The 20,871-nt window shown below is 41.7% G+C and overlaps 1 protein-coding gene across 3 annotated transcripts; it reads right to left on the reverse strand.

The window, feature by feature from the left end:
* On the reverse strand, window positions 1-20,647 carry tmem170a (transmembrane protein 170A). 3 transcript variants are annotated; one of them, XM_041192638.1, is made up of 3 exons: window positions 20,371-20,647; window positions 6,024-6,191; window positions 1-3,262 (listed from the first exon to the last, which is right to left on the reverse strand). In XM_041192638.1, the coding sequence occupies exons 1-3, from the start codon at window positions 20,483-20,485 to the stop codon at window positions 3,132-3,134; spliced, it is 414 nt and encodes a 137-aa protein (XP_041048572.1). In that variant the 5' UTR covers window positions 20,486-20,647; the 3' UTR covers window positions 1-3,131. The 3 variants fall into 3 exon arrangements, with proteins under 3 accessions (XP_041048572.1, XP_041048574.1, XP_041048573.1); XM_041192640.1 differs by lacking the exon at window positions 20,371-20,647 and adding an exon at window positions 6,986-7,041; XM_041192639.1 differs by lacking the exon at window positions 20,371-20,647 and adding an exon at window positions 6,982-7,039.
* Between the last annotated feature and the right edge of the window lie 224 nt (window positions 20,648-20,871).

Consider the following 20,871-nt stretch of genomic DNA (forward strand, 5'->3'; position numbering starts at 1 on the left):
TTGCCAATTTAACAAAATTTATTTTTGTATAAATATATTTACCAGCAAATGTCACCAAAATTAGCCATGTAAGTAGAAAAATAAAAATTTTGATTTCCCCATGTTGACAATATAAATTTCAAAACAAACATTTGATCATTACACAGCAGTAAAAACTCATAATAAATGCTTAAATTCACATTGTTAGACATATTTAAGGAGCATTCAAATTTAGTCAACCTTATTTGATTTTACCAGAACAACTCACTTAGAAAGAGAAGTTACTGGTTACAGGCTTCCACTACATACATTGAGTGCTATATAAAAGGGATAATTAACTCAAGTGAACTGGGCTTACAATGAATGCAAGTGACAATGATTAATTGCTAATGTGGTTTAAACTTGTGACCAACACCAAAATTAAGGTGCAAACTTACTTTGAACACAGACTATATTACAGGCACTAGATAAATGACTGTGGGCACAGTATTGCAGACTACTGTATTCTACCCAGTGCACCAGTTGTATCACCACTGTTAAGAATGCATTACTTTGTAAGCAAATTTGTGATGAAACAAAAAAGAATGTGGAAATACTCCTCTGGTTAAGAGAAAAAACAGTGGAATTTGAGTATAACATCAGGAAAGGGAAATCTTTCTGATAAGTGAGTTTACTCAGTCTTCCGCTGTTCATCATTAGCAGGGCCAATGCTTTATAGTGAGTAAGTCAAATCCGTGCTCATTACATGGGGGTTTTACTAATATTTTAAGGGTCACTGGAATTCCATTTGACTTGTGATTTCCATGGGATATTTCTGATTTCAAATATGCATTTAAAAAAATGAAGCAATCCCCCACCATAAGTGAATTTTAATAAACAAAATCAGTACATAATCATGTCTAATGGAGAATGACAGCAAAATGAAGAGGAGAGAGAGTTGAAGGGTAAAGAGATGGGGGCCAGGAAATAAACAGTAAAGAGATAATAGAAGAAACAAATGAAGGATAAGGAAGGGAAAGAAAAGGACCGCGTAGAGTAAATAGTGGCAGTGGGAAGAGTAGAACCATAAATCTGGTAAAAAAAAAGTCAAGAATATTTGGGCTATTTGGTCCCATTCCCTCCACCCCCACAATCACTCACTGTATCCCAGGCGAGGGGCAAGCAAGCAACTCCTTACCTAGAGTCTCTTATTGCCATTTTATAACCCGAATCTAGAAACAGTATGCATTAGCCAATTGTGATTCACTTCCAGTGAAGGAGCATTTTATCTCCCCAGGATAGCTGACATCCAGAAAGGGTGTGATTAAAGTGCTAATACAAATCCTTACCCTGTACTTCCTAGTCAAGCACATTAGTGCTGGACTCTACTGCAAACAACAGTCAGTCTAAGTTAATGTAGCCCATTCATCACTGTTACTGTTTTTACAACAGTTAAATATATTATTTCATCGTAATTATATCACCATACATGGTATAAATAGAAACAATGTTCAAAACTATTAGAATATTACAACTTGGAGATGCTTGTTCAAATGGTGAAAGCTGAGGTAACAACACATCACATGGACAGCTATACAAATGCTTGGTACATTTTGCCAAAGGCAATAGAATGGTCAAATGAAGACAACAATGCAAGCACAATACAGGTTAGAAGACTCCTTTTCTCACTATCATTCTAAACCAGACCCAAGAACAATTGAGAACACGCAGTACTAAATAGACAAACTAACCGAGTGCTTCAACTTGGGCAGGCTGAACATGAAAATATAAATGAGATTTTCTCAAAGTGTACAAATATTCAATTGGTTGTTGATTTTAAATACTAGAAAAAATTAAAATTAAAATAGTTGGCACACCTGAATTGTATATATATGTGCACAGTGACTGCTGCAGTTAAACAAGCTGAAGGCAAATGCTGTTCATTAAAAAGACATCCTTTTTCCTAAGTTGCAACTCAAAATGTGAAACAGTCCACACACTGTCTTCATCAATATTGCATCTCACTTCCAAAGTCATGCCCTACTTTCAACTTGTGTAATCAAGCATGAGTACCAGCGTAATTAGCTTGGCGTGTAGATGACATTCTTGTTCATTGGCTCAGCAAAAATACTTGCAGCAGCAAGTCTACATTAAGAAAACCACACTTGTTCATTTGAAATCTTTAAAGAAGCCGAATGAATGATCACAGGAACTTAGGGCTGCCCTGGGCCCTAATTTTGGCTATTAATGTTACTAAAAAATAAACTCAACACCTTCTGTTTTACCATCAATATACATGTAAATCAATAATATCACAGAACTCTAGATTTTAATTAATTTTCTGTACAATGAAAACAGGGAATGAATAAATAAGATACATTTACCAGTGTGTATTTAAGTCAGTGATTACACAATGAGGACTGGATAAAATCATGAACTCTTTGCTAGGTACAAATGATGGCATTTCATAATTACTGTCAAACACAACTATTCAGTTTTTATTTCTCAAAAAAGGAAGTTGTGAAATTGCTTGTAATAAACTATAAAAAGAGGAACTCGGAAGAGAGTCCATTATTGTTGTTAGGTACAGTAGGACTTGTTCACCTTGCTTAAGCCATGAAGCTGCAATACTTCAGTTGTCTTGGGTATATACTTAAGTTGCTGAGCCTTTGGTAACCTTCAGATGGAAGGGTTTATTTGCCTTTTCATTATTACCCAATTGCTGAAATATGGAAATGTGGCAAGCTGAATCAAAATAGTTTCTGTATTCCACAAAGAAAATCTGTAGTCTGACCTTCTAATCCTACAATAAATATGCATACCTTATAATACGCCTTCACACTAAAGACACCTGTACAACTTGAAACATCCAAAAAAATGACATTAAAAGATATGCATGTAGACAATTACCTCTTTTGGCTTTGAATTTTTTTTATAACAAAGAACAAATCTGAGCACTTGAAATAGTCAACAAAAATTAGTGCATACGTCCTTTGTTCTTTGAGCTTGGCAATCCACGGAAATCCACAACATCTAAGCTGTTGCCAATTCCTGTTAGTTGAGCAGCATTGATTGGCGTGGATCCTGGTTTGGAGTCACAGGAAATGGTGCAACCTATATGCAGCCATAAATTGGAGGAAGAAGGTCCTCTTGGATGAGCAGATCTCCTACTGCTATAAAGTTGCTAAAATTCGCAGAAAGGCTATTGCAACGATGAAAAATACCTGTCCGACTCCCAAAACCAGAGCTTCCAGGGGCACCATTTGCTTTGTAGCAGCTCTGTAGACACCAGCAATAGCTGCACCTGCAAAACAGTTCAGTGACTTGTCGTTCAGGCATGATGTATGTAACATTCATAAAGAATACATAGCTATATCTAAGGAGCCGCAACATAATCAAGTGGATCTGATAATCCAAAGGCCAAACAATGCTTCAACCTCAACAAATTCGGTCAATATGATTATATAAATGCAATTTATATTGTGCCTTTAACAATATAAAATGTAACAGTCCCACAGGACTTTTAGGAGCTTAATCAGACAACAACTGAAACTGAGTCAAAGCAGCAGACATTAGAACAAGTGACAGCGGAAAATGTCATCAGATCTCTCTAATGAAATTGCCAAATGTTTTGCTAGAAATGTCCAAGAGCAGGTTAAACATGCAACACCTAGAAAACACATGTGCTCTGAAGGTTCCTAATTAATATTAGGAATACTAATAACTTTGGAAATATGCCAGGCTGATTATTGGTGCACAAAGTGTGTTATGCCCTTTCGCTACCTCTAGAATTGACTATTCCAACTCACTCCTGGTCAACCTCCCATTTTCTGCTCTCCATAACTTGAGATCAACCAAAACTCTACCGCTTATATCCAAACTTGCATCAAGTGCCGGTCACCCCATCATGCCTATGCTCACTGACCTACATTGGCTCCTGGCCAAGCAATGTCTATATCTTAAATTCTCATCCTGGTCTCCAAATTCCTCTGATCTTGTCTGTTTAATTCTAATCTCAGATAACCCTTAAGATCTCTGCACTCCTTTAAATCTGGCCCTTTGAGCATCCCCACTTTTAATTACTCCACCATTGGTGGTTGTGGCTTCAGCTGCAAAGGCACACAGCCTGGAATTCCCTTCCTAAACTAGAGTCTTTACCTCTCTCCTTCTTGAAGTCACTCCATAAAACCTACCTCTAACCAAGTTTTTTGCTCATCTACCCTTAGTATCTCCTTATGTAGCTCGGCGTCAAATTTTGTTTGATAACATTCCTGTGAAGTACTTTGGGGCATTTACTACATTAGTGGTATAGTGGTATATAGCACCAAGCTGATATTGTGTACTTCACCTCTAGTGTACACATTACAAGGAATGATCTCTAATAATGGAGTACAAATATTGAACATTGTTTAAAGGGAATAAATAAAATGAAGGGAAACTAAAAATACCAGTTATTATCTTGTTCCGGGGAAGGGACAAACTACTGAAAGATTGTAAGGACCCCTTCTCTCAGACAAATGCAATGTCAGTAGTATTTAGTTCATGTTGAAACAGTTAGGTTTCGTTGCACGTTGTAGCTGGCGACGAAGGAACACCACATTCCTTCCAACTGTTGTGGGGAAATAGATGCAGATAATTCAGTATACTTCAAGACCATCTATTTAAAAATAATTCTACTAGACCTTTAAACAGCCCTCTGACCAGACTTTGTCAGGCATGCAAGTATCTTGGAAAACACAGAAATCATGGAGAATCCCATAGTTCTCAAACATTTGCATCAGCAAGAAGGAAGGATTAAGACACCTACTGCCCAAGAGGTCACCTTTCAAATGGTCGCTGCTTTTTTGTTCAACACATTCATGGGATGTGAACATAACAGGCAAGACCAGCATTTGTTGCCCTGGAGGTGGTGGTAGTAAACCACTTTCTTGAATCACTGCAGTCTGTGTGGTGTAGGTACTCCCATAGTGATTTTAGGTAGGGAGTTCCAGAATATTGACCAAGTGGCTATGAAGGAATGATAATATATTTCCATGTCAGGATGGGGTGGTGGGAGACTTGGAGGGAAACTTACAGGTGCTGGTGTTTCCATGTGTCTGCTGCACTTGTCCTTCTAGACGGTAGCAGCCTTGGGTTTGGGAGGTGCTGTCAAAGCCTTGGCAAGTTGCTGCAGTGCACCTTACTAATGGTACACACTGCTGCCACTGTGTCCTACTGGCGTAGGAAGTGAATGTCTAAGGCGGTGGATGGGGGTGCCAACCAAGCAGACTGCTTTGTCCTGATGGTGTTGAGCTTCATGAGTGTTGTTGGAGCTGCACTCATCTAGGCACGTGGAAAGTATTCCATCACACTCCTGATTTTTGCCTTGTATTAATGGTGGATAGACTTTGGGGAATCAGGAGGAGTCACTTGACACAAAAATCTTAACCTCTGACCTGCTCTTGTCGCCACAATATTTATATGACTGGTCTAGATAAATATCTGGTAAATGGTAATCCCCAGAATATTGATGGTGGGGAATTAAGGGATGGTAATGCTGTTGATTGTCAAAGGGAGGAGGTTAGACTTTCTCATGTTGGAGACATTTGTACAGTGTAAATGTTACTTGCCACTCAAAGCCCAAGCACGAATGTTGTCCAGACCTTGCTGTCTGCAAGCATGGACTGTATTATCTGGAGTGGTGAATGGAAATGAACATTGAGTCAGTGAGTATCCCCAATTCTGATCTTATGATGGACAAAAGGCTATTGATGAAATAGCTGAGTTGGTTGGGCCTCGGACACTGCCCGGAGGAATTCCTGTAACCATGCCCTGTGGCTGAGGTGATAAGCCTCCAGTCACAACTATCTTCCTTTGTGCTGGGTGGGATTCCAGTTTTCCCCAGTTCCCACTGACAGCAATTTTACTAGGTTTCCTTGATACACTCCATCAAATGTGGCCTTGACGTCAAAGACAGTCAGTCAACTCTTACCTGACCATTCAGATGCTTTAGGATAGGAGAAACAACTATTAGGAAAACATTCTTATTTAGTTTGTTAAATACTTAAAAGGTATTGAACACTTACTGGTCAACACTGCTGCAGTGATTGGTCCCAGGATTCCAGCCAGGATACCCAGAGACATGAAACGTCCATATTTGTGGTGCCGCAGCATTACAAATGCCAGGAATCCAGCAGGAACATAGATAAAAACTGTGGACAGCAAAGCCCAAAGGAACACTCCATACCACATCTCTGCAACACACAAAAATAAAGAATTAGACCAACACCTCATTGTTGCTGCAGCGCGCCTGATGCTGAAGGGGGTCTATAAATGAATCATATTCAATGTGGTTAACGCTTAACTGCATTCTGAAATGGTCTAAAAGCCACTCAGTTGTATCAATCTGCTAATTAGTCCAAAAAGAATGGAACTGGGTGGACCACCCGGCATCGATCTAGACACTGGAAATGACGATGGCAAACTCAGCCCCGTCAACTCTGCAAAGTCCTCCTTAATAATGTCTGGGGGCTAGTACCAAAATTGGGAGAGGAGTCTCAGACTAGTCAAGCAACAGCCTGACAGTCATATTCACAGAAGCATATCTTACAGACAATGTCCCAGAACCACCATCACTATCTCTGGGTATGTCCTATCCCACCAGCAGGATGGACCCAACAGAGGTGGCGACACAGTGGCATATAGTCGGGAGGGAGTTGCCTGTGAGTCCTCAACATCGACTCTGGACCCCATGAACTGTCAAGGCATTAGGTCAAACATGGGCAAGGAAACCTCCTGCTGATTACCATGTACTGTACCCTTCAGCTGATGAATCAGTACTCCTCCATGTTGAACACCACTTGGAGGAAGGACTGAGGGTGGCAAGGGTGCAGAACATAGTCTGGGTCCACCACCAAGAGGGCTCAGCATCACCACTACTGAGCTGGCCGAGTCCTAAAGTACATAGCTGCTAGTTAGGGTCTGTGGCTGGTGGTAATGGAAGCAACAAGAGGGAAAAACATACTTGACCTCATCCTCACCAACCTGCCTGCTGCAGATGCATCTGTCCATGACAGTATCGGTAGGAGTGACCAACACACAGTCGTTGTGGAGACGAAGCCCCGCCTTCACATTGAGGATACCCTCCATCGTGTTGTGTGGCACTACCACCATGCTAAATAGGATAGATTTCAAACAGATTTAGCAAGACTTGGCATCCATGAGGCACTGTGGGCCACCAGCAGCAGCAGAATTGTACTCAAGTGCAATCTGTAACCTCATAGCCTGGCATATCCCCCATTCTACCATCACCCCCAAACCAGGGGTTCAATGAAGAATGCAGAAGGGCATGCCAGCAGCAGCACCAGGCATACCTAAAAATTAGGTGTCAACTTGGTGAAGGTACATGCCAAACAGCATAAGTAGCAAGTGATAGACAGAGATAAGCGATTCCACAACCAACAGATCAGAGCTAAGCTCTGCAGTCCAACTACATTTAGTCGTGAATGGTGGGGGACAATTGAATAACTCACTGGGGGAGGAGGCTCTACAAATATCCCCATCCTCAGTGATGGGGGAGCCCAGTACATCAGTGCAAAAGACGAGGCTGAAGCATTCGCTACAATCTTCAGCCAGAAGTACTGAGCAGATGATGCATCTCAGCCTCCTCCTGAGGTCCCAAGCATCACAGGTGCCAGTCTTCAGCCAATTCGATTCACTCCACATGATATTAAGAAACGGCCGAAGGCACTGGATATTGCAAAGGCTATGGGCCCTGACAATATTCTGACAATAGTACTGAAGACCTGTGCTCCCTCCACCATCGACGCACAGTGGCAGCAGTGTGTACCATCTACAAGATGCACTGCAGGAGCTCACCAAGCCTCCTTAGACCAAAGGCACATATGGAACATCACCACCTGGAAGTTCCCCTCCAAGCCACTCACCATCCTAACTTGGAAATATATTACTGCTCCTTCACTGTCGCTGCGTCGAAATCCTGGGCTCTCTAACAACACCGTGGGTGTATCTACACCATGTGGACTGCAGCGGTTCAAGAAGGCAGTTCACCACCACCTTCTCAAAGACAATGAGGGATGGGCAATAAATGCCGTCCTAGCCAGTGACACCCACATACCACAAATGATTTTTTTTAAAAATTGTGTATTGCTTTAACAGGGAAGAAGACACACAGATCCAAGAATAAAAAACCCACTCAGTTCACATATGCATTTATCCTGGACATGGCCTCAGAAATAAGAGCAGGGGTAGGTATTTGACACTTTAAGCTTGTTCCGCCATTCAGCAAGATCATGGCTGATCTTTGACCTCGAGTCCAGCTTCCCACGCTCTCCCATTGTATCCAAAAATCCATCAACCTCTAATGTGAATATACTCAAATACTGAGCATCCACAGCTCTGAGATAGAGAATTCCAAATATTAACAGTAAAATTATTGTTTTAGTCCTAAACGGCCAACCTTTTATTTTGAGACTCAGGCCCCCTGTTCTAGATTTCCCAGCAAGGGGAAAATATTTTCTCAGTCTCTACCTTTTCTTAAATTAGATGATCTCTCATTCTTCTACAATCCAGGGATAATAGGCCCTATTTGATAATTTCTCCTTGTAGGACAATCCCCTCAGTCTGGTAACTAGTCAGTGAACCTTTCTGTACTTGTTCTTTCCAATCTTTTGACTTGCCACCTTTGCCTAATCATGTGCTTTTTCTTTAAGTTTGATACTGTCTTTAACTTTTTTAGTTAACCACTGGGGGTGGGCCCTCCCCTCCCCTCCCCTTGGAATTTTTCTCTCTCGTTGGAATGTATATATTGTGTATTCTAAAATATCCCTTTAAACGTATGCCACTGGACTTCTATTGACCTATCCCTTAACCTCATTTGCCAGTTCACTTTAGCTAGCTCTGTTTTATGCCCTCATAATTGCCCTTATTTAAGTTTAATATAGTCTTGGACGCACTCATTTCTCTCTCAAAATGAATGTAAAATTCAATTGTATTATGATTGTTGCTATCTAGGGATGCCTTCACTAGGAGGTTATCAATTAATCCTATCTCGCTGCTCAATACCAGCCTGCTCTCTGGTTGGCTCCAGAATGTGCTGTTCTAAGAAACTATCCTGAAAACATTCTATGAACTCCTCATCTATGCTTCGTTTGCCCATCTGATTTTTCCAATCCATGCAGCTTAAAATCCCCCATGATTATTGCTGTACCTTTCTAGCAAACTCCCATTATCTCTTCTTTTATATACAGCCCCACTGTGTAGTTAGTTAGGGAGACTGTACACCACTCCCACAAGTGACTTCTTGCCATTATCATTCCTCATTTCAACCCAAACCGTTTCTACAACCTGGTTTCCTGAACTTAGGTCATCCCTCTCATGTGCTAATACCATCATTAACTAACAGCGCCACCCCTCCTAACTTCCTATCCCTCCTAAATGTCACATACCTTCAATATTCAGGTCCCAATTTATGTCATCCTGTACCCATGTCTCTGTAATGGCTATCAGGTCATACTTATTTATTTTACTTGCGCTATCAGTTCATCTATTTTGTTTCAAGTGCCACGTGCATTTAGATATAGAGCCTTTAGTTTTGTCCTTATTTTTGTAGCTTCCAGCCCTATCTGGTTTACTCTTAGATTTGTACTCTGTCCCTTCCTGTCACAGTCTGTATATCATTTCCCATATTACTACTTGTCTCTCTTGCCTTCTCTCTACTCTTTGGTTTACCACATATTCTCAAATTTGATCCCTTGCCCACTATTCAGTTTAAAACTCTCTCTACTTCCCTAGTCAGGCAGCTCGTGAGGACACCAGCCCCAGCATGGTTCAGGTGTAGACCGTCCCAACGGTATAGATCCCACTTTCCCCAATACTGGTGCCAGTGCCCCACAAACCGGAGCCCACTTCTCCCACACCAGTCTTTGAGCCATACATTCATTTCTCTAAACTTATTTGTCCTATGCCAATTTGCATGTGGCTCAGGTAATAATCCAGAAATTATTACCTTTGAAGTTCTGCTTCTTAATTTGGTGCCTAGGTCATCATTCTGACTATGCAGAGCCTCCTTCCTCATCCTGCCTATGTCACTGGTACCTACATAGACCACTGGATCCTCCCCCTCCCACTGCAAGTTCTTCTGCAGCCCTGAGCAGATGTCCTGAACCCTGGCACCGGGCAGTAAACAAAGCTGTCTGGACTCTCGCTCTTTGCTACAGAGAACAGTGTCAATCCCCCTTACTATACTGTTCCCTACTACCTATATTATTTTTTGCTCCCCCAACTTGGCTGGCTTCCTGTACCACAGTGCTATGATCAGTTTGCTCATCCACCCTGCAGCCCCCACGCTCATCCAAACAAGATTGTTGGACAATTGCAGAGTCTCACACTCTTACCCTCTGGGTCCCCTTACCTGCCTCACTCACAGTAACACCCATCTGTCCCTGGCCACTGACCAAATCAGAAGACCCTATCCTAAGTGCCATGACTGCCTCCTGGCATAAAACATATGGGTAACTTTCCCCCTCCCTGATGTGTTGCAGAGTCTCAGCCTCCCGCTCAATGACTCTGAGCTGAAGTTCCTCAAACTACCAACACTTACCGCAGACATGTTTGCCCTGGATCACAATGTTATCCTGGAGCTCCCACATGCTGCAGCCTTGACACATCATCTGTCCTGCCATCCTTAATGTGTTTTAAATAATTACTTAATATTTATGTTGTTTTCTTATATATTCTATTAACTTTACTGCCAAATTGTGTACTATTTTAAATGTTAGGGATAGAATAGAATAGAAAGAATATGGGCTCAAAACGTTAACTCTGTCTTTCTCTCCACAGATGCTGTCAGACCTGCTGAGTTTTTCCAGCGATTTTTTGTTTTTGTTATAGAATAGAACTGACCCACTTACTAGATACTCACCACACAGCTAGCTCCTTTTCATGTAGTAGAGCAAGAACCAATTTCTGAGGTGAGCAAGATAGGAGGAGGAAACAAATAACTCCTTCTCCCCTCTCACCAAACTCCAAGTCCTCACTCAGCTAGTCAACTGTACTCCGTTTGCCAAGGCTACACTAAGTTTATAGTAAACTAAACTGGGGCTACAGTAACCAGATTCAACCAGTTAGTAAATTAACTACTCAGCTCTTGCAGCTAAGAGTGCAGTTACCCTGTCTAAACTGCAAGAAAGAAAAAAAATTATCTTGCTTACAGTACTTTCTAGTTACTGCTAATTACAGACTAAATTAGATTTTAAAAGCAAAATTTAAGAACAAAATTAAGATTTAAAACTCCCCTCTCATCGAACTCCAAGTCTACACTCAGTCAGCTGCATTCCAGTAGTTTGATGTAGCAGGAAAAATATTAGAATCTATTATAAAAGATGTGATAACTGAGCATTTAGAAAAGAAGGATAAAATTGGGTACAGTCAACATGGATTTATGAAAGGGATATCATGTTTGACAAACTAGGAGTTTTGAGGATATTACTTGTAGCATTGATAAAGGAGAACCAGTGGAGGTGATGTATTTTGATTTGCAGAAGGCTTTTGATACGGTCCCACACAGGAAGTTAGCAAATAAAATTTGAGCGCATGGGATTGGGGGAAAATATACCTGTGTGGATTGAGAATTGTTTAACATACAGAAAAGAGAGTGGGAATAAATGGATCATTCTCAGGATGGCAGGCTGTTACTAGTGGGGTACTGCAAGAATCAGTGCTAGGTCCACAACTGTTCACAATCTATATAAATGATTTGGATGTGGGGACCAATTGTAATATTTCCAAATTTGCTGATGACATCAAGCTGGGTGAGAACGCAAGTTGTGAGGAGGATGCAAGGAGGCTTTAAGAGGACTTGGACAGGCTAAATGAATGGGCTAGAACATGGCAAATGTGATGTGAATAAGTGTGATGATATTCACTTTGTTAGAAAAAGCAGAAAGGCAGAATATTTCTTGAATGATGCGAAGTTGGGAAGTCCAAAGGGACCTGGGTGTCCTTGTTCATGAGTCACAAAGTTAACATGCAGGTGCAGCAAGCAATTAGAAAGACAACTGGTATGTTGGCCTTCATCACAAAGAGATCTGAGTACAGGAGTAAAGATGTCTTGCTGCAGTTGTATAGAGCCTTGATGAGACCTCACCCTAGAGTATTGTGTAGTTTTGGTCCCCGGGGGGCGGGGCGGTGGGGGGGGGGGGGGGGGGGGGGGGGGGGGTATACTTACCATAGAAGGAGTGCAATGGAAGTACACCAGATTAATCCCTGGCATGGTGAGGTTGTCTTACGAGGAGAGATTGAGGAGACTGGGTCTGTATTCCCAAGAGTTTCAAAGAATGGTGACCTCATTGAAACTTCCAAAATTCTTATAGGGCATGACAAGCTGGATGTAGATAAGATGTTTGCCCTGGTTGGTGAGTCTAAAACCAGAGGTCAAAATCTCAGGATAAGAAGTAGCCATTTAAGACTGAGTTGAGGAGGAATTTCTTCGCTCAGAGGATGGCGAATCTTTGGAACCCTACAGGTTGTGTAAGCTCAATCATTGAGCATGTTCACAACAGAAACTGATAGATTTCTGGAGACTAATGACATCAAGGGATAGGGAGGTAACGTGGGAAAGTGGCACTGAGGTAGATGATCAGCCATGATCCAACTGAATGACGGAGCAGGCTCGATGGGCTGAATGGCTTACCCCTGTTCCTATGATTCAATTTTATTGTAAATGAATAAATGCCAAAGAAAATGAATACCAGTAAGAAAATGCTTAAAACATTAATACTTGTAAGTTTTCTTTTATTTATTCAAATTATTAAAATGATCACATTGTGAATGATAAAATATGAATTATTCAGAGCTGTTGGTTTACTTTATTTCATTGTGATGGTCCTTTTTGGATTTCACTTGGCCCCAAATCAAGCACACATGTTAACACTCAAAATTATTATCTGTGTAAAAGTTTATCATGACTTTTGGCCTAAAAATATTGGACTCAAAAATTTGACTTTACCAGTATGTACAATATGTCCTGCCTTAGGTAACACCACCAAAGTTAACAAGACACACAGTCCTCCATGTATCACCTCACAATGACAGCATTTGCCTCCTGCCTCTAAATTTGCTTCATCTGCCTCCTCAATAAATAACTCCATATATTCATTCTTCTACTGTCCCAACTTTAGCCCTTATCACTTCTGAAGACGGATTTGTTCTGCAGTGCACAGGCAGGGTGGCCCTGGCACAAATCATATTCCTTAAGGATGACCTAGACAATGAGCACCCTTTAAAACGTATAGCTTCCTTCAAGGGATTGCTACGTTGCAATCAGGACCATATACTCTTCGTAGTGCATGCTGACGTCAAACATGTCCATCTCTGGATCAATTGAAGAGAAGGCACTAGGCAGAGGATTAGGGTTAGTTCATAAATGATAATGCCACCCATCGTTAGATAGCAAAAGAAACAGCTCCATATTTCACATGGTGCCAGAGATTTTAAAATGTTTACATTATTGGTATCTAGTGTTAATTTCACTGAAGCAGATATTAATGGCCCAGAATTAGCTGCAGTGGGCATCTCATGGTTTGCGCACCTAGTTGGATTTCTCTCCTCATCCTTCAGCTTGCAAAAATTTTATGGAACAAATTGCTGGATGTGTGGGCAAATAATGGCATGGCAAGCTCAACAGGGCATCTGGGATTTGGTGAAAGATGAGACCAACAATGTACCTCCTTAACCAATGAGATTTAAGGATAAAGAGAAAAAAACCCAGGATCTACCAGGAAGGAAAAAGTGTGAATTAGAGTAAAGCTAATATGGGAAGGGAGATAGAAAAGGCACAAAAGAATAGATTAAGAGTGAACCACTGATGCACAGTGGCAGCAGTGTTTACCATCTACAAAATGAATTGCAGGATTCACCAAGGCTCCTTATTCCTTCCAAGCCCACGACCACTACCATCTAGTAGGACAAAGGCTGCAGATAAATGGGAATATCACCACCTGGAACTTTCCTTCCAAGTCACTCACCCACCATGGAAATATATTGCTGTTCCTTCACTGTCACTGGGCCAAAATCCTGGAACTCCCTCCCTAACAGCACAGTGGGTTTACCAACACCACATGGACGGCAGCAGTTTAAGAAGGCAGCTCACCACCACCTTCTCAAGGGCAACTAGAGATGTGGAATAAATGTTGGCCCAGCCATGAAGCCCACAAACCATGAATGACAAAAAAAAGGAGAGAAAAAACAGACATGGGGAATTCTTTTGTTTCAGAAGTTATTTATATTTTATGAATCTCTAGGAACAATTTCCTACCTGCAGGAATGAGTGTCCACAGGTTAAGTTGTTCCCTTTCTGGACCAGAGATTGATTGGCATTGCAGGAGTAAAAATCTCAATTTAAAAAGTCATGGATTGTGAAATACCTGCCAGAGCTTTCTGCGTTGTTTGGTTTGCTTTAACAGTGCAAATGCAGTAATGTTTTGAGACTCCTGGAGGAGTTGACGATGAATTGCCATTTCCATGAGGCCAACAACGAAGAGGGACAAGTCGCCCAGCAACCCATGGCAATTCACAACTCAGTATCTCTCTTCCTTGTCACAAACTGCTGGGTTATGTACGCACTGATAAATGGTGTGCACATTAAACCCACCATTATTTATCCAGCAAATTCTGGACCATTTTATTTCGCTCTATTTTAAACTAATTCACTATGGATAAAAAAATAACAATATTCAAACCACTATAGATTCCAATTTCATCCAATGAATTTCAATTAAAATTTTCATTCGTTATACAATTGGGAGAGAAGATTCTATAGTAGTTAACTTAATTAACAATCTTGCTGGGCTTAACATAAAAACACTACAGCCATCTGTTCTGAGAGTATATGGAGCTGTTTCTCCATGCAATGACCACCATCTATTTATATAGTGCCTTTAAAGGGATCCCACCACCGCCCCCCACCAATACTCCTCTGTGCAGACACCTCCCACTAACTGCACATTACTAACCTGGCAAACAGACATTGTTCCCTCCCTGTCTGGGAAAAATGAGTCACTGTAGTCTGCTGCCATCCAATCTCCAAGTCCAACACTGCCACATTTCCTTCCCCCAAACATTAGCACTTACCACAGAGCTATTCACAACACACACCTACACCACACTTTGTGCTTTCTCCCCAGCCATACACCCTCCTCCAGCTAGGAGAATTTAGCTGTAAGCTTTCCCATGTCAACACCAGTCCAGCAAAAGCATTGCTTTGAGTGTTGTGTGTTCTACATTGAAGTCTTTTGAAATTCATCTGAATGGGTAAATGAACTGAGCAAATATTTAACACAGATCTACTGATCAATGTTTTAAAAAATGTTTCTGCAAAGGTAAGCTTGCCTGAACTTAGAAAGTTGACAAAAGCTCAGCAGACTGTCAGCAAGCATCTAGCTAATGGGAAATGAGCGGTGAAGCAAGAGAGTGGGACAGGGATGAACCAACAGAGGACAACTCAAGAGACAGACACTGCAATCTGATCTGACCAGAATTGTCTGTTTCTCTTACTGAATGGTTGTTAATGCAATAGCATTTAGATGAAACACAACATGCCCACACACAAAATAAAGCTGTTTGTGTAATTGAGTACTGTACAATTGCAGCAATGTTGGAAGACAGCAGGTGCTGAGAACAAACACAAAGGAGAAAGTTATTTGACCTTGACTTCACTAATCTACCTGTCACAGATGCTTCTATCCATGACAGCATCGGTAAGCATGACCAGTCCTTGTGCAGATCAAGTCCTGGCTTCAAATTGAGGACACCATTGGTGTGTGGCACCACCACTGTGCTAAATGGGATAGATTCAGAAAAGATCCAGCACCCCAAAACTGGACATCGATGAAGTGTGTGGATCATCAGCAGCAGAATCATACTCCCTCACACTAGAAATATCGAAAATTCATGGCTCAGAAGGAGATCATTTGATCTCGTGTCTGTGCCAGCTGAAAAAGAACGATTCAGCCTAACCCCACTTTTGAGTTCTTGGTCCATAGCCCTGTAGGTTACAGTGGCTTAAGTGCATAGCCAAGAGTTTTTTTAAAAAAAAAGTGATGAGGGTTTCTGCCTCTATCACCCTTTAAGACAGTAAGTTCCAGAAGCCCTTCACTCTCCGGATGAAAGTAAATTCTCAACTCCCCTTTAATCGTTCTGCCATTTCCTTCAAATCTATGCCCCCTGGTTATTGACCTCACAGGGAAATAGGCCCTTCCTAACCACTTTATGTAGACCCCACAAAGAAATCTCTCCTCAGCCTCTTCTGTTCCAAAGAAACAACCCCAACGTATCCAATCTTACCTCAACTAAAATTCTCCAATCCTGGCAACACCCTTACAAATCTCTGTAGCCTCTCTAGTGCAATCACATCCTTTCTGTAATAGTGACCAGAACTGTATGCAGTATTCTAGCTGTGGCCCAAATAGTGTTTTATACAGTTCTAACATTACCCCCACTGCTCTTCTATTCTGTGCCTCAGCTAATAAAAGGAAAGTATTTGTATGCCTTCTTAACCACCTTATCTACTTGTCCTGCTACCTTCAGAGATCTGTGGACATGTATTTCAAGATCTCTTTATCCCTCCACAATTCCAGTAATCTACTATTTATTTTGTATTCACTTGCCGTTTGCCCTTTCCAACTTCGACAGATTGAATTTCATTTGCTGCTTTTCTGCCCACCTGACCTGACCGCTGCATCATCCTGCAGTCAACAGCCTTCTTCCTCATTCTCTACTACACAACCAATTTTTGGATCATCTACAAACTTCTTAATCATATCCCCTACATTTAAGTCTAAATTATTGATATTTGCTGCAAAAAGCAAGTAACCAAGTACACAGCTCTACAGAATCCCACAGCAAACAGCCTTCTGGTCACAAAACATCTGTTGAACAATATGTAACCTTATATATCCTTCTCTCAACCATTACCATCAAGAAGAGGATCAATCCCGGTTTAACAGTGTAGAAAAGGATGCCAGGAGCATTGGTGAGTTGCTGCAGCACATCTTGTAGATGATAAATACTGCAGTCACATAGACCAGTGGTGGAGAGAATGAATGTTTAAGATGGCTGGGGGCTGCTTTGTCCTGGATGATTTTGAGCTTTTTCAGTTTTGTTGGAGCTGCACTAATTCAGGCAAGTGGAGAGTATTCCAACACATTCCTGACTGGTGTCTTGTAGATGGTGGAAAGGCTTTGGAGAATCAAGATACAAGTTAATCACTGCAAGTTACTCACTACAAGATACATAGCTAATGACCTGCTCTGTAGCCACAGTATTTATATGGCTGGGTTTAGTTAACTTTCCAGTCAACAGGACTGCCACAGGATGTTGATGGTGGGGGATTTAGAGATGGAATTACGTTGAACATCAAGGGAAGATGGTCAGTGCCTGGCACTTGTGTATACGAAAATCACTTGACAATAATCAGTCCAAGCATGCTGCAGGCACAGGCTGCTTCGTTGTCTGAGTAGCAGCAAATGGAACTGATCACTCTGCAATCATCAGTAAGTACCCCCGCTTTTGACCTTATGATGGAAGGAAGATCATTGAAGCAGGTGAAGATGGTTGGGCCTAGCACACCACTCTGAGGAACCTCTGCAGCAATGTGCTGAAACTGAGATGATTGACCTCCAACAACCACAACCATCTTCCTTTGTGCTAGGTATGACTCCAACCAGTGGAGAGTTACCCTGATTCTCATTAAGAAGCCAGAGTAAAATTCAAGTTGATGCCATACTCGGTCAAATGCTGCCCGATGTCAAGTCAGTTACTGGCATCTCACCTCTAGAATTCAGCTCGTTTGTCCACATTTGGAGCAAGACACTAAAATTGGGAGACGAGTGCCCCTGGAGAACCCAAACTGAGCAATGAGCAGGTTACTGGTGAGTAAGCGTTCTTTGATAGCATTGCCAACAACACCTTCCATCACTTTGCTGAGGATCCAGAGTAGACTGATGGGAGGTAATTGGCTGGATTAGATTTGCCCTTTTTTGTGGTGTTGCAAATACCTAGTTCATGGTTCATCTTAATATTCTAGAAGTAATGTTCAGTTCTGGGAAGATTATTGTTGTGAAGGTAAGATAATTAAAATACTGGGCCTTTGTGATTGCCAGAGCATTGAAAGAAATGTCAGTTCAGAAGTTTATCCATGTTTACTTAATAAATCAGAATAGAAGAGATAGAGCTATAGAACAGGAGGTGGGTTTACATAGCTGTAGAAATTGTAAATGAGGGATAATTAGTTTAAAGGTTCTTTTGAAATAGCCCAGGCTGCGTCATCATGATGATGGATGGAGCTTAGGAAAGCCCTGTGGTTTCAATTTAACTGGGCGAGGTTTTTAAGTAGCAGTTTAGACCTGGTGTGGTTTACAGTTCACAGACAAGATAGCCAAAATAAATAAGTTAGACAGACCTGTACTGTAAGCAGAGTAAAAAAATTAACTTTATCACTGACCATATACAAGGCAGAACGAGACTTAATCTCAGTTTGAATTTTGTGATGGAACAGAAGCTGGAAGGTTGTCTAGTTTGAAACTAGTGAGAAAATCTAGTGGGCCTCAGTGTCTCATTGCAAAAGAAAGTAACCAGCCAAATGGCCTGAAAGTATTGGAAAAGTAATCAAAACAAGGGACTTTGGCCTTCATAGTCAAGAGGCTAAACGAAAGTGTTACCTTTGAGAATAGCTGGAGCTGAGGAGAATTCTCCAGAGGACTGTGGCATACTTATGCGTGGTCCCTACAGAAGTAAATAACTTTTAAGATTGATGTGTCTTTGTCTTATAAGACAATTCTTGGGGTGGGGAGTAGGAAGTAAACCGAAGTGCATAACATATATAGTTATAAATCATATTAAGTTAATAGTGCTTGTTTTAAGTCTCTTGTATACAATAAAGTTTGTTTTGTTAAAAACAAAAAGTGAAATCTTCTGGCATAGTCCTAAAAACAGCGGACAGGGCAATTTTTCACTTTTCTTGAGTGGATATCAGTCATGCAGCTGTACTGGAGCAGTTTGGCTAGAAGCACAGCTAATTCTGGCGCATGTCTTCAGTGTCAGACATGGCTTGGTGGTGGCACTCTCGCCACTGACTCAGAAGGTTGTGGGTTCAAGTCAAACTCAAGAGATGAGCATGAAAATCTAAGCTGACACTCCACTACACTACTGAAGGAATGCTGCACTGTTAAAGTTGCTACCTTTCAGCTCAGATGTTACACCAAGGTCCTGTCTGCTCTCTCAGGCAGATGTGAAAGATTTCAAAGAACAGCATAGGAGTTATCCCCAGTGTCCGGGCCAATATTTATCCCTCAACCAACATTATGAAAACATTATCTGGTCACTAACCAGAGCCATTTATAGGAGCTTGCTGTGTGTCTCAGAGACCACTTAGAAGTACTTCATTAGCTTTAAAGCACTTTTGGACACCCTGAGATCATGAAAGGGGGTGTATAAATACTTTTCAGCGCAAAAGACTGGATTTTGTCAGGGTTCAGTCTTTGCTGCGTCCAGTGCACTCAGTCACACTGATTACAGCAGAATATTCCATTGTGAGTGCAGGGCTCATTTACGTCTGTCAAAGAAATACTATAAAATATACAAAGATTGGAAATGTTCAAGTTCTACAATCTGTAAAGGCAGCTGTGAGCGGGTGGAAATTATCAGTGTGTCAGAAAAGTAGTAGAGGACAATTTAAATTAACCAAAAATGAATCTGAAACAGATAAAGACGTTATTTACTGAGATCTGATAAAAGGCTGGAAAAAATCTACACTGCAGCATCGTAGGCACAGAAACAGGAGGAACACAGGCTACAGTTGCATGGTAGATTGTGGTTCTTGTCTATACAATCTGATTCAAATGTGCCCATTGAGTACTTTTAAATTCCGTGGAAACTAACCCGATTACCAGTAGAGAAAACTGGAGCTGTCTAGATGTCGAAGTATCTAAATGAAGCACAGATGTTGTGCACCAATGATATGTTTCAAAACTCCATCGGGGTGGGGAAGACAAAGCAAAGAGCAAAATACACCGAAATAAACCTTAAACTTTCTGATCCTGATGCTTGTTGGTATTCCTTTTCAATAGCAACGAGTTATCCATAAAAGCTTTCAAGTTGCGCAATTTGAAAGTATAACCCTGTCTCACCAATTAAGTGATATTTGTATGAGGCATTATGCAAAGAAAAAACCCGAGAGAGGTAAAACCCTGCACCCAGGACCCGATCAGATGCCTGAGACAGCAGCTGGTTCCCCCCTCTTTTCCTGACTAGTTACACTCATTTGAACCTCTCCATGGAAACTGTGGCCGGCCCCTCGCTCAATAACCGTGGATGGGCAACAACATCCACCCTCCCCTCCCAGCCGCCTTCACTCACCGGAGAATTGGCATAAGGATGTAGTGACGTTTCCAGGGCAGGTCGTGTTGCCGACCCGGGGGATCAAGCCCAGGCTCAGGATCTGATGCACCGACAAGCCGCCGCCGATCTGCATGACTCCGCCATCAACACAGAGCCTACCATTCAACCCGATGGGAAGTCCGGGGAGCCGCCATCACAGCGACTCGAGCACAAGCAGAAATGCCAGCAAGGAATGAGGTGACGCCACCTGATTGACGCTCCCCTCCGCCATTTAGAAACGATGCGGCTCTGCCCCTCCCCCCACTCCCAGCCCAAAGGCAGCAACCAATCAGTGCCAAACAGAGACTCCTCTCACGTCATCCAAAACGACCAATAAAAGAGAGGAAAACATGACCACGCGCTGCAGCAACAGCGAATCAACGCCGGGTGAAGGCGGGCACTCCAGCTTCAGTTTCTGCGTCATCTTAATTGGCGTGTACTTCAACCAATGGGATTGTAGAATTGTGTGATGTCACAATA

The sequence above is a fragment of the Carcharodon carcharias genome, chromosome 7 (assembly GCF_017639515.1).
Source record: "Carcharodon carcharias isolate sCarCar2 chromosome 7, sCarCar2.pri, whole genome shotgun sequence".
Taxonomy (NCBI): domain Eukaryota; kingdom Metazoa; phylum Chordata; class Chondrichthyes; order Lamniformes; family Lamnidae; genus Carcharodon; species Carcharodon carcharias.

Coding starts and splice junctions, on each gene's coding strand:
- tmem170a (XM_041192638.1), bottom strand. CDS start 20,485: ATGCAGATCGGCGGCGGCTTGTCGGTGCATCAGATCCTGAGCCTGGGC. Junction 6,192..20,370: donor ATCCTTATGCCAATTCTCCG/GTGAGTGAAGGC, acceptor TGTGTGTTGCAG/AGATGTGGTATGGAGTGTTC. Junction 3,263..6,023: donor CACTGCAGCAGTGTTGACCA/GTAAGTGTTCAA, acceptor ACTGTTTTGCAG/GTGCAGCTATTGCTGGTGTC.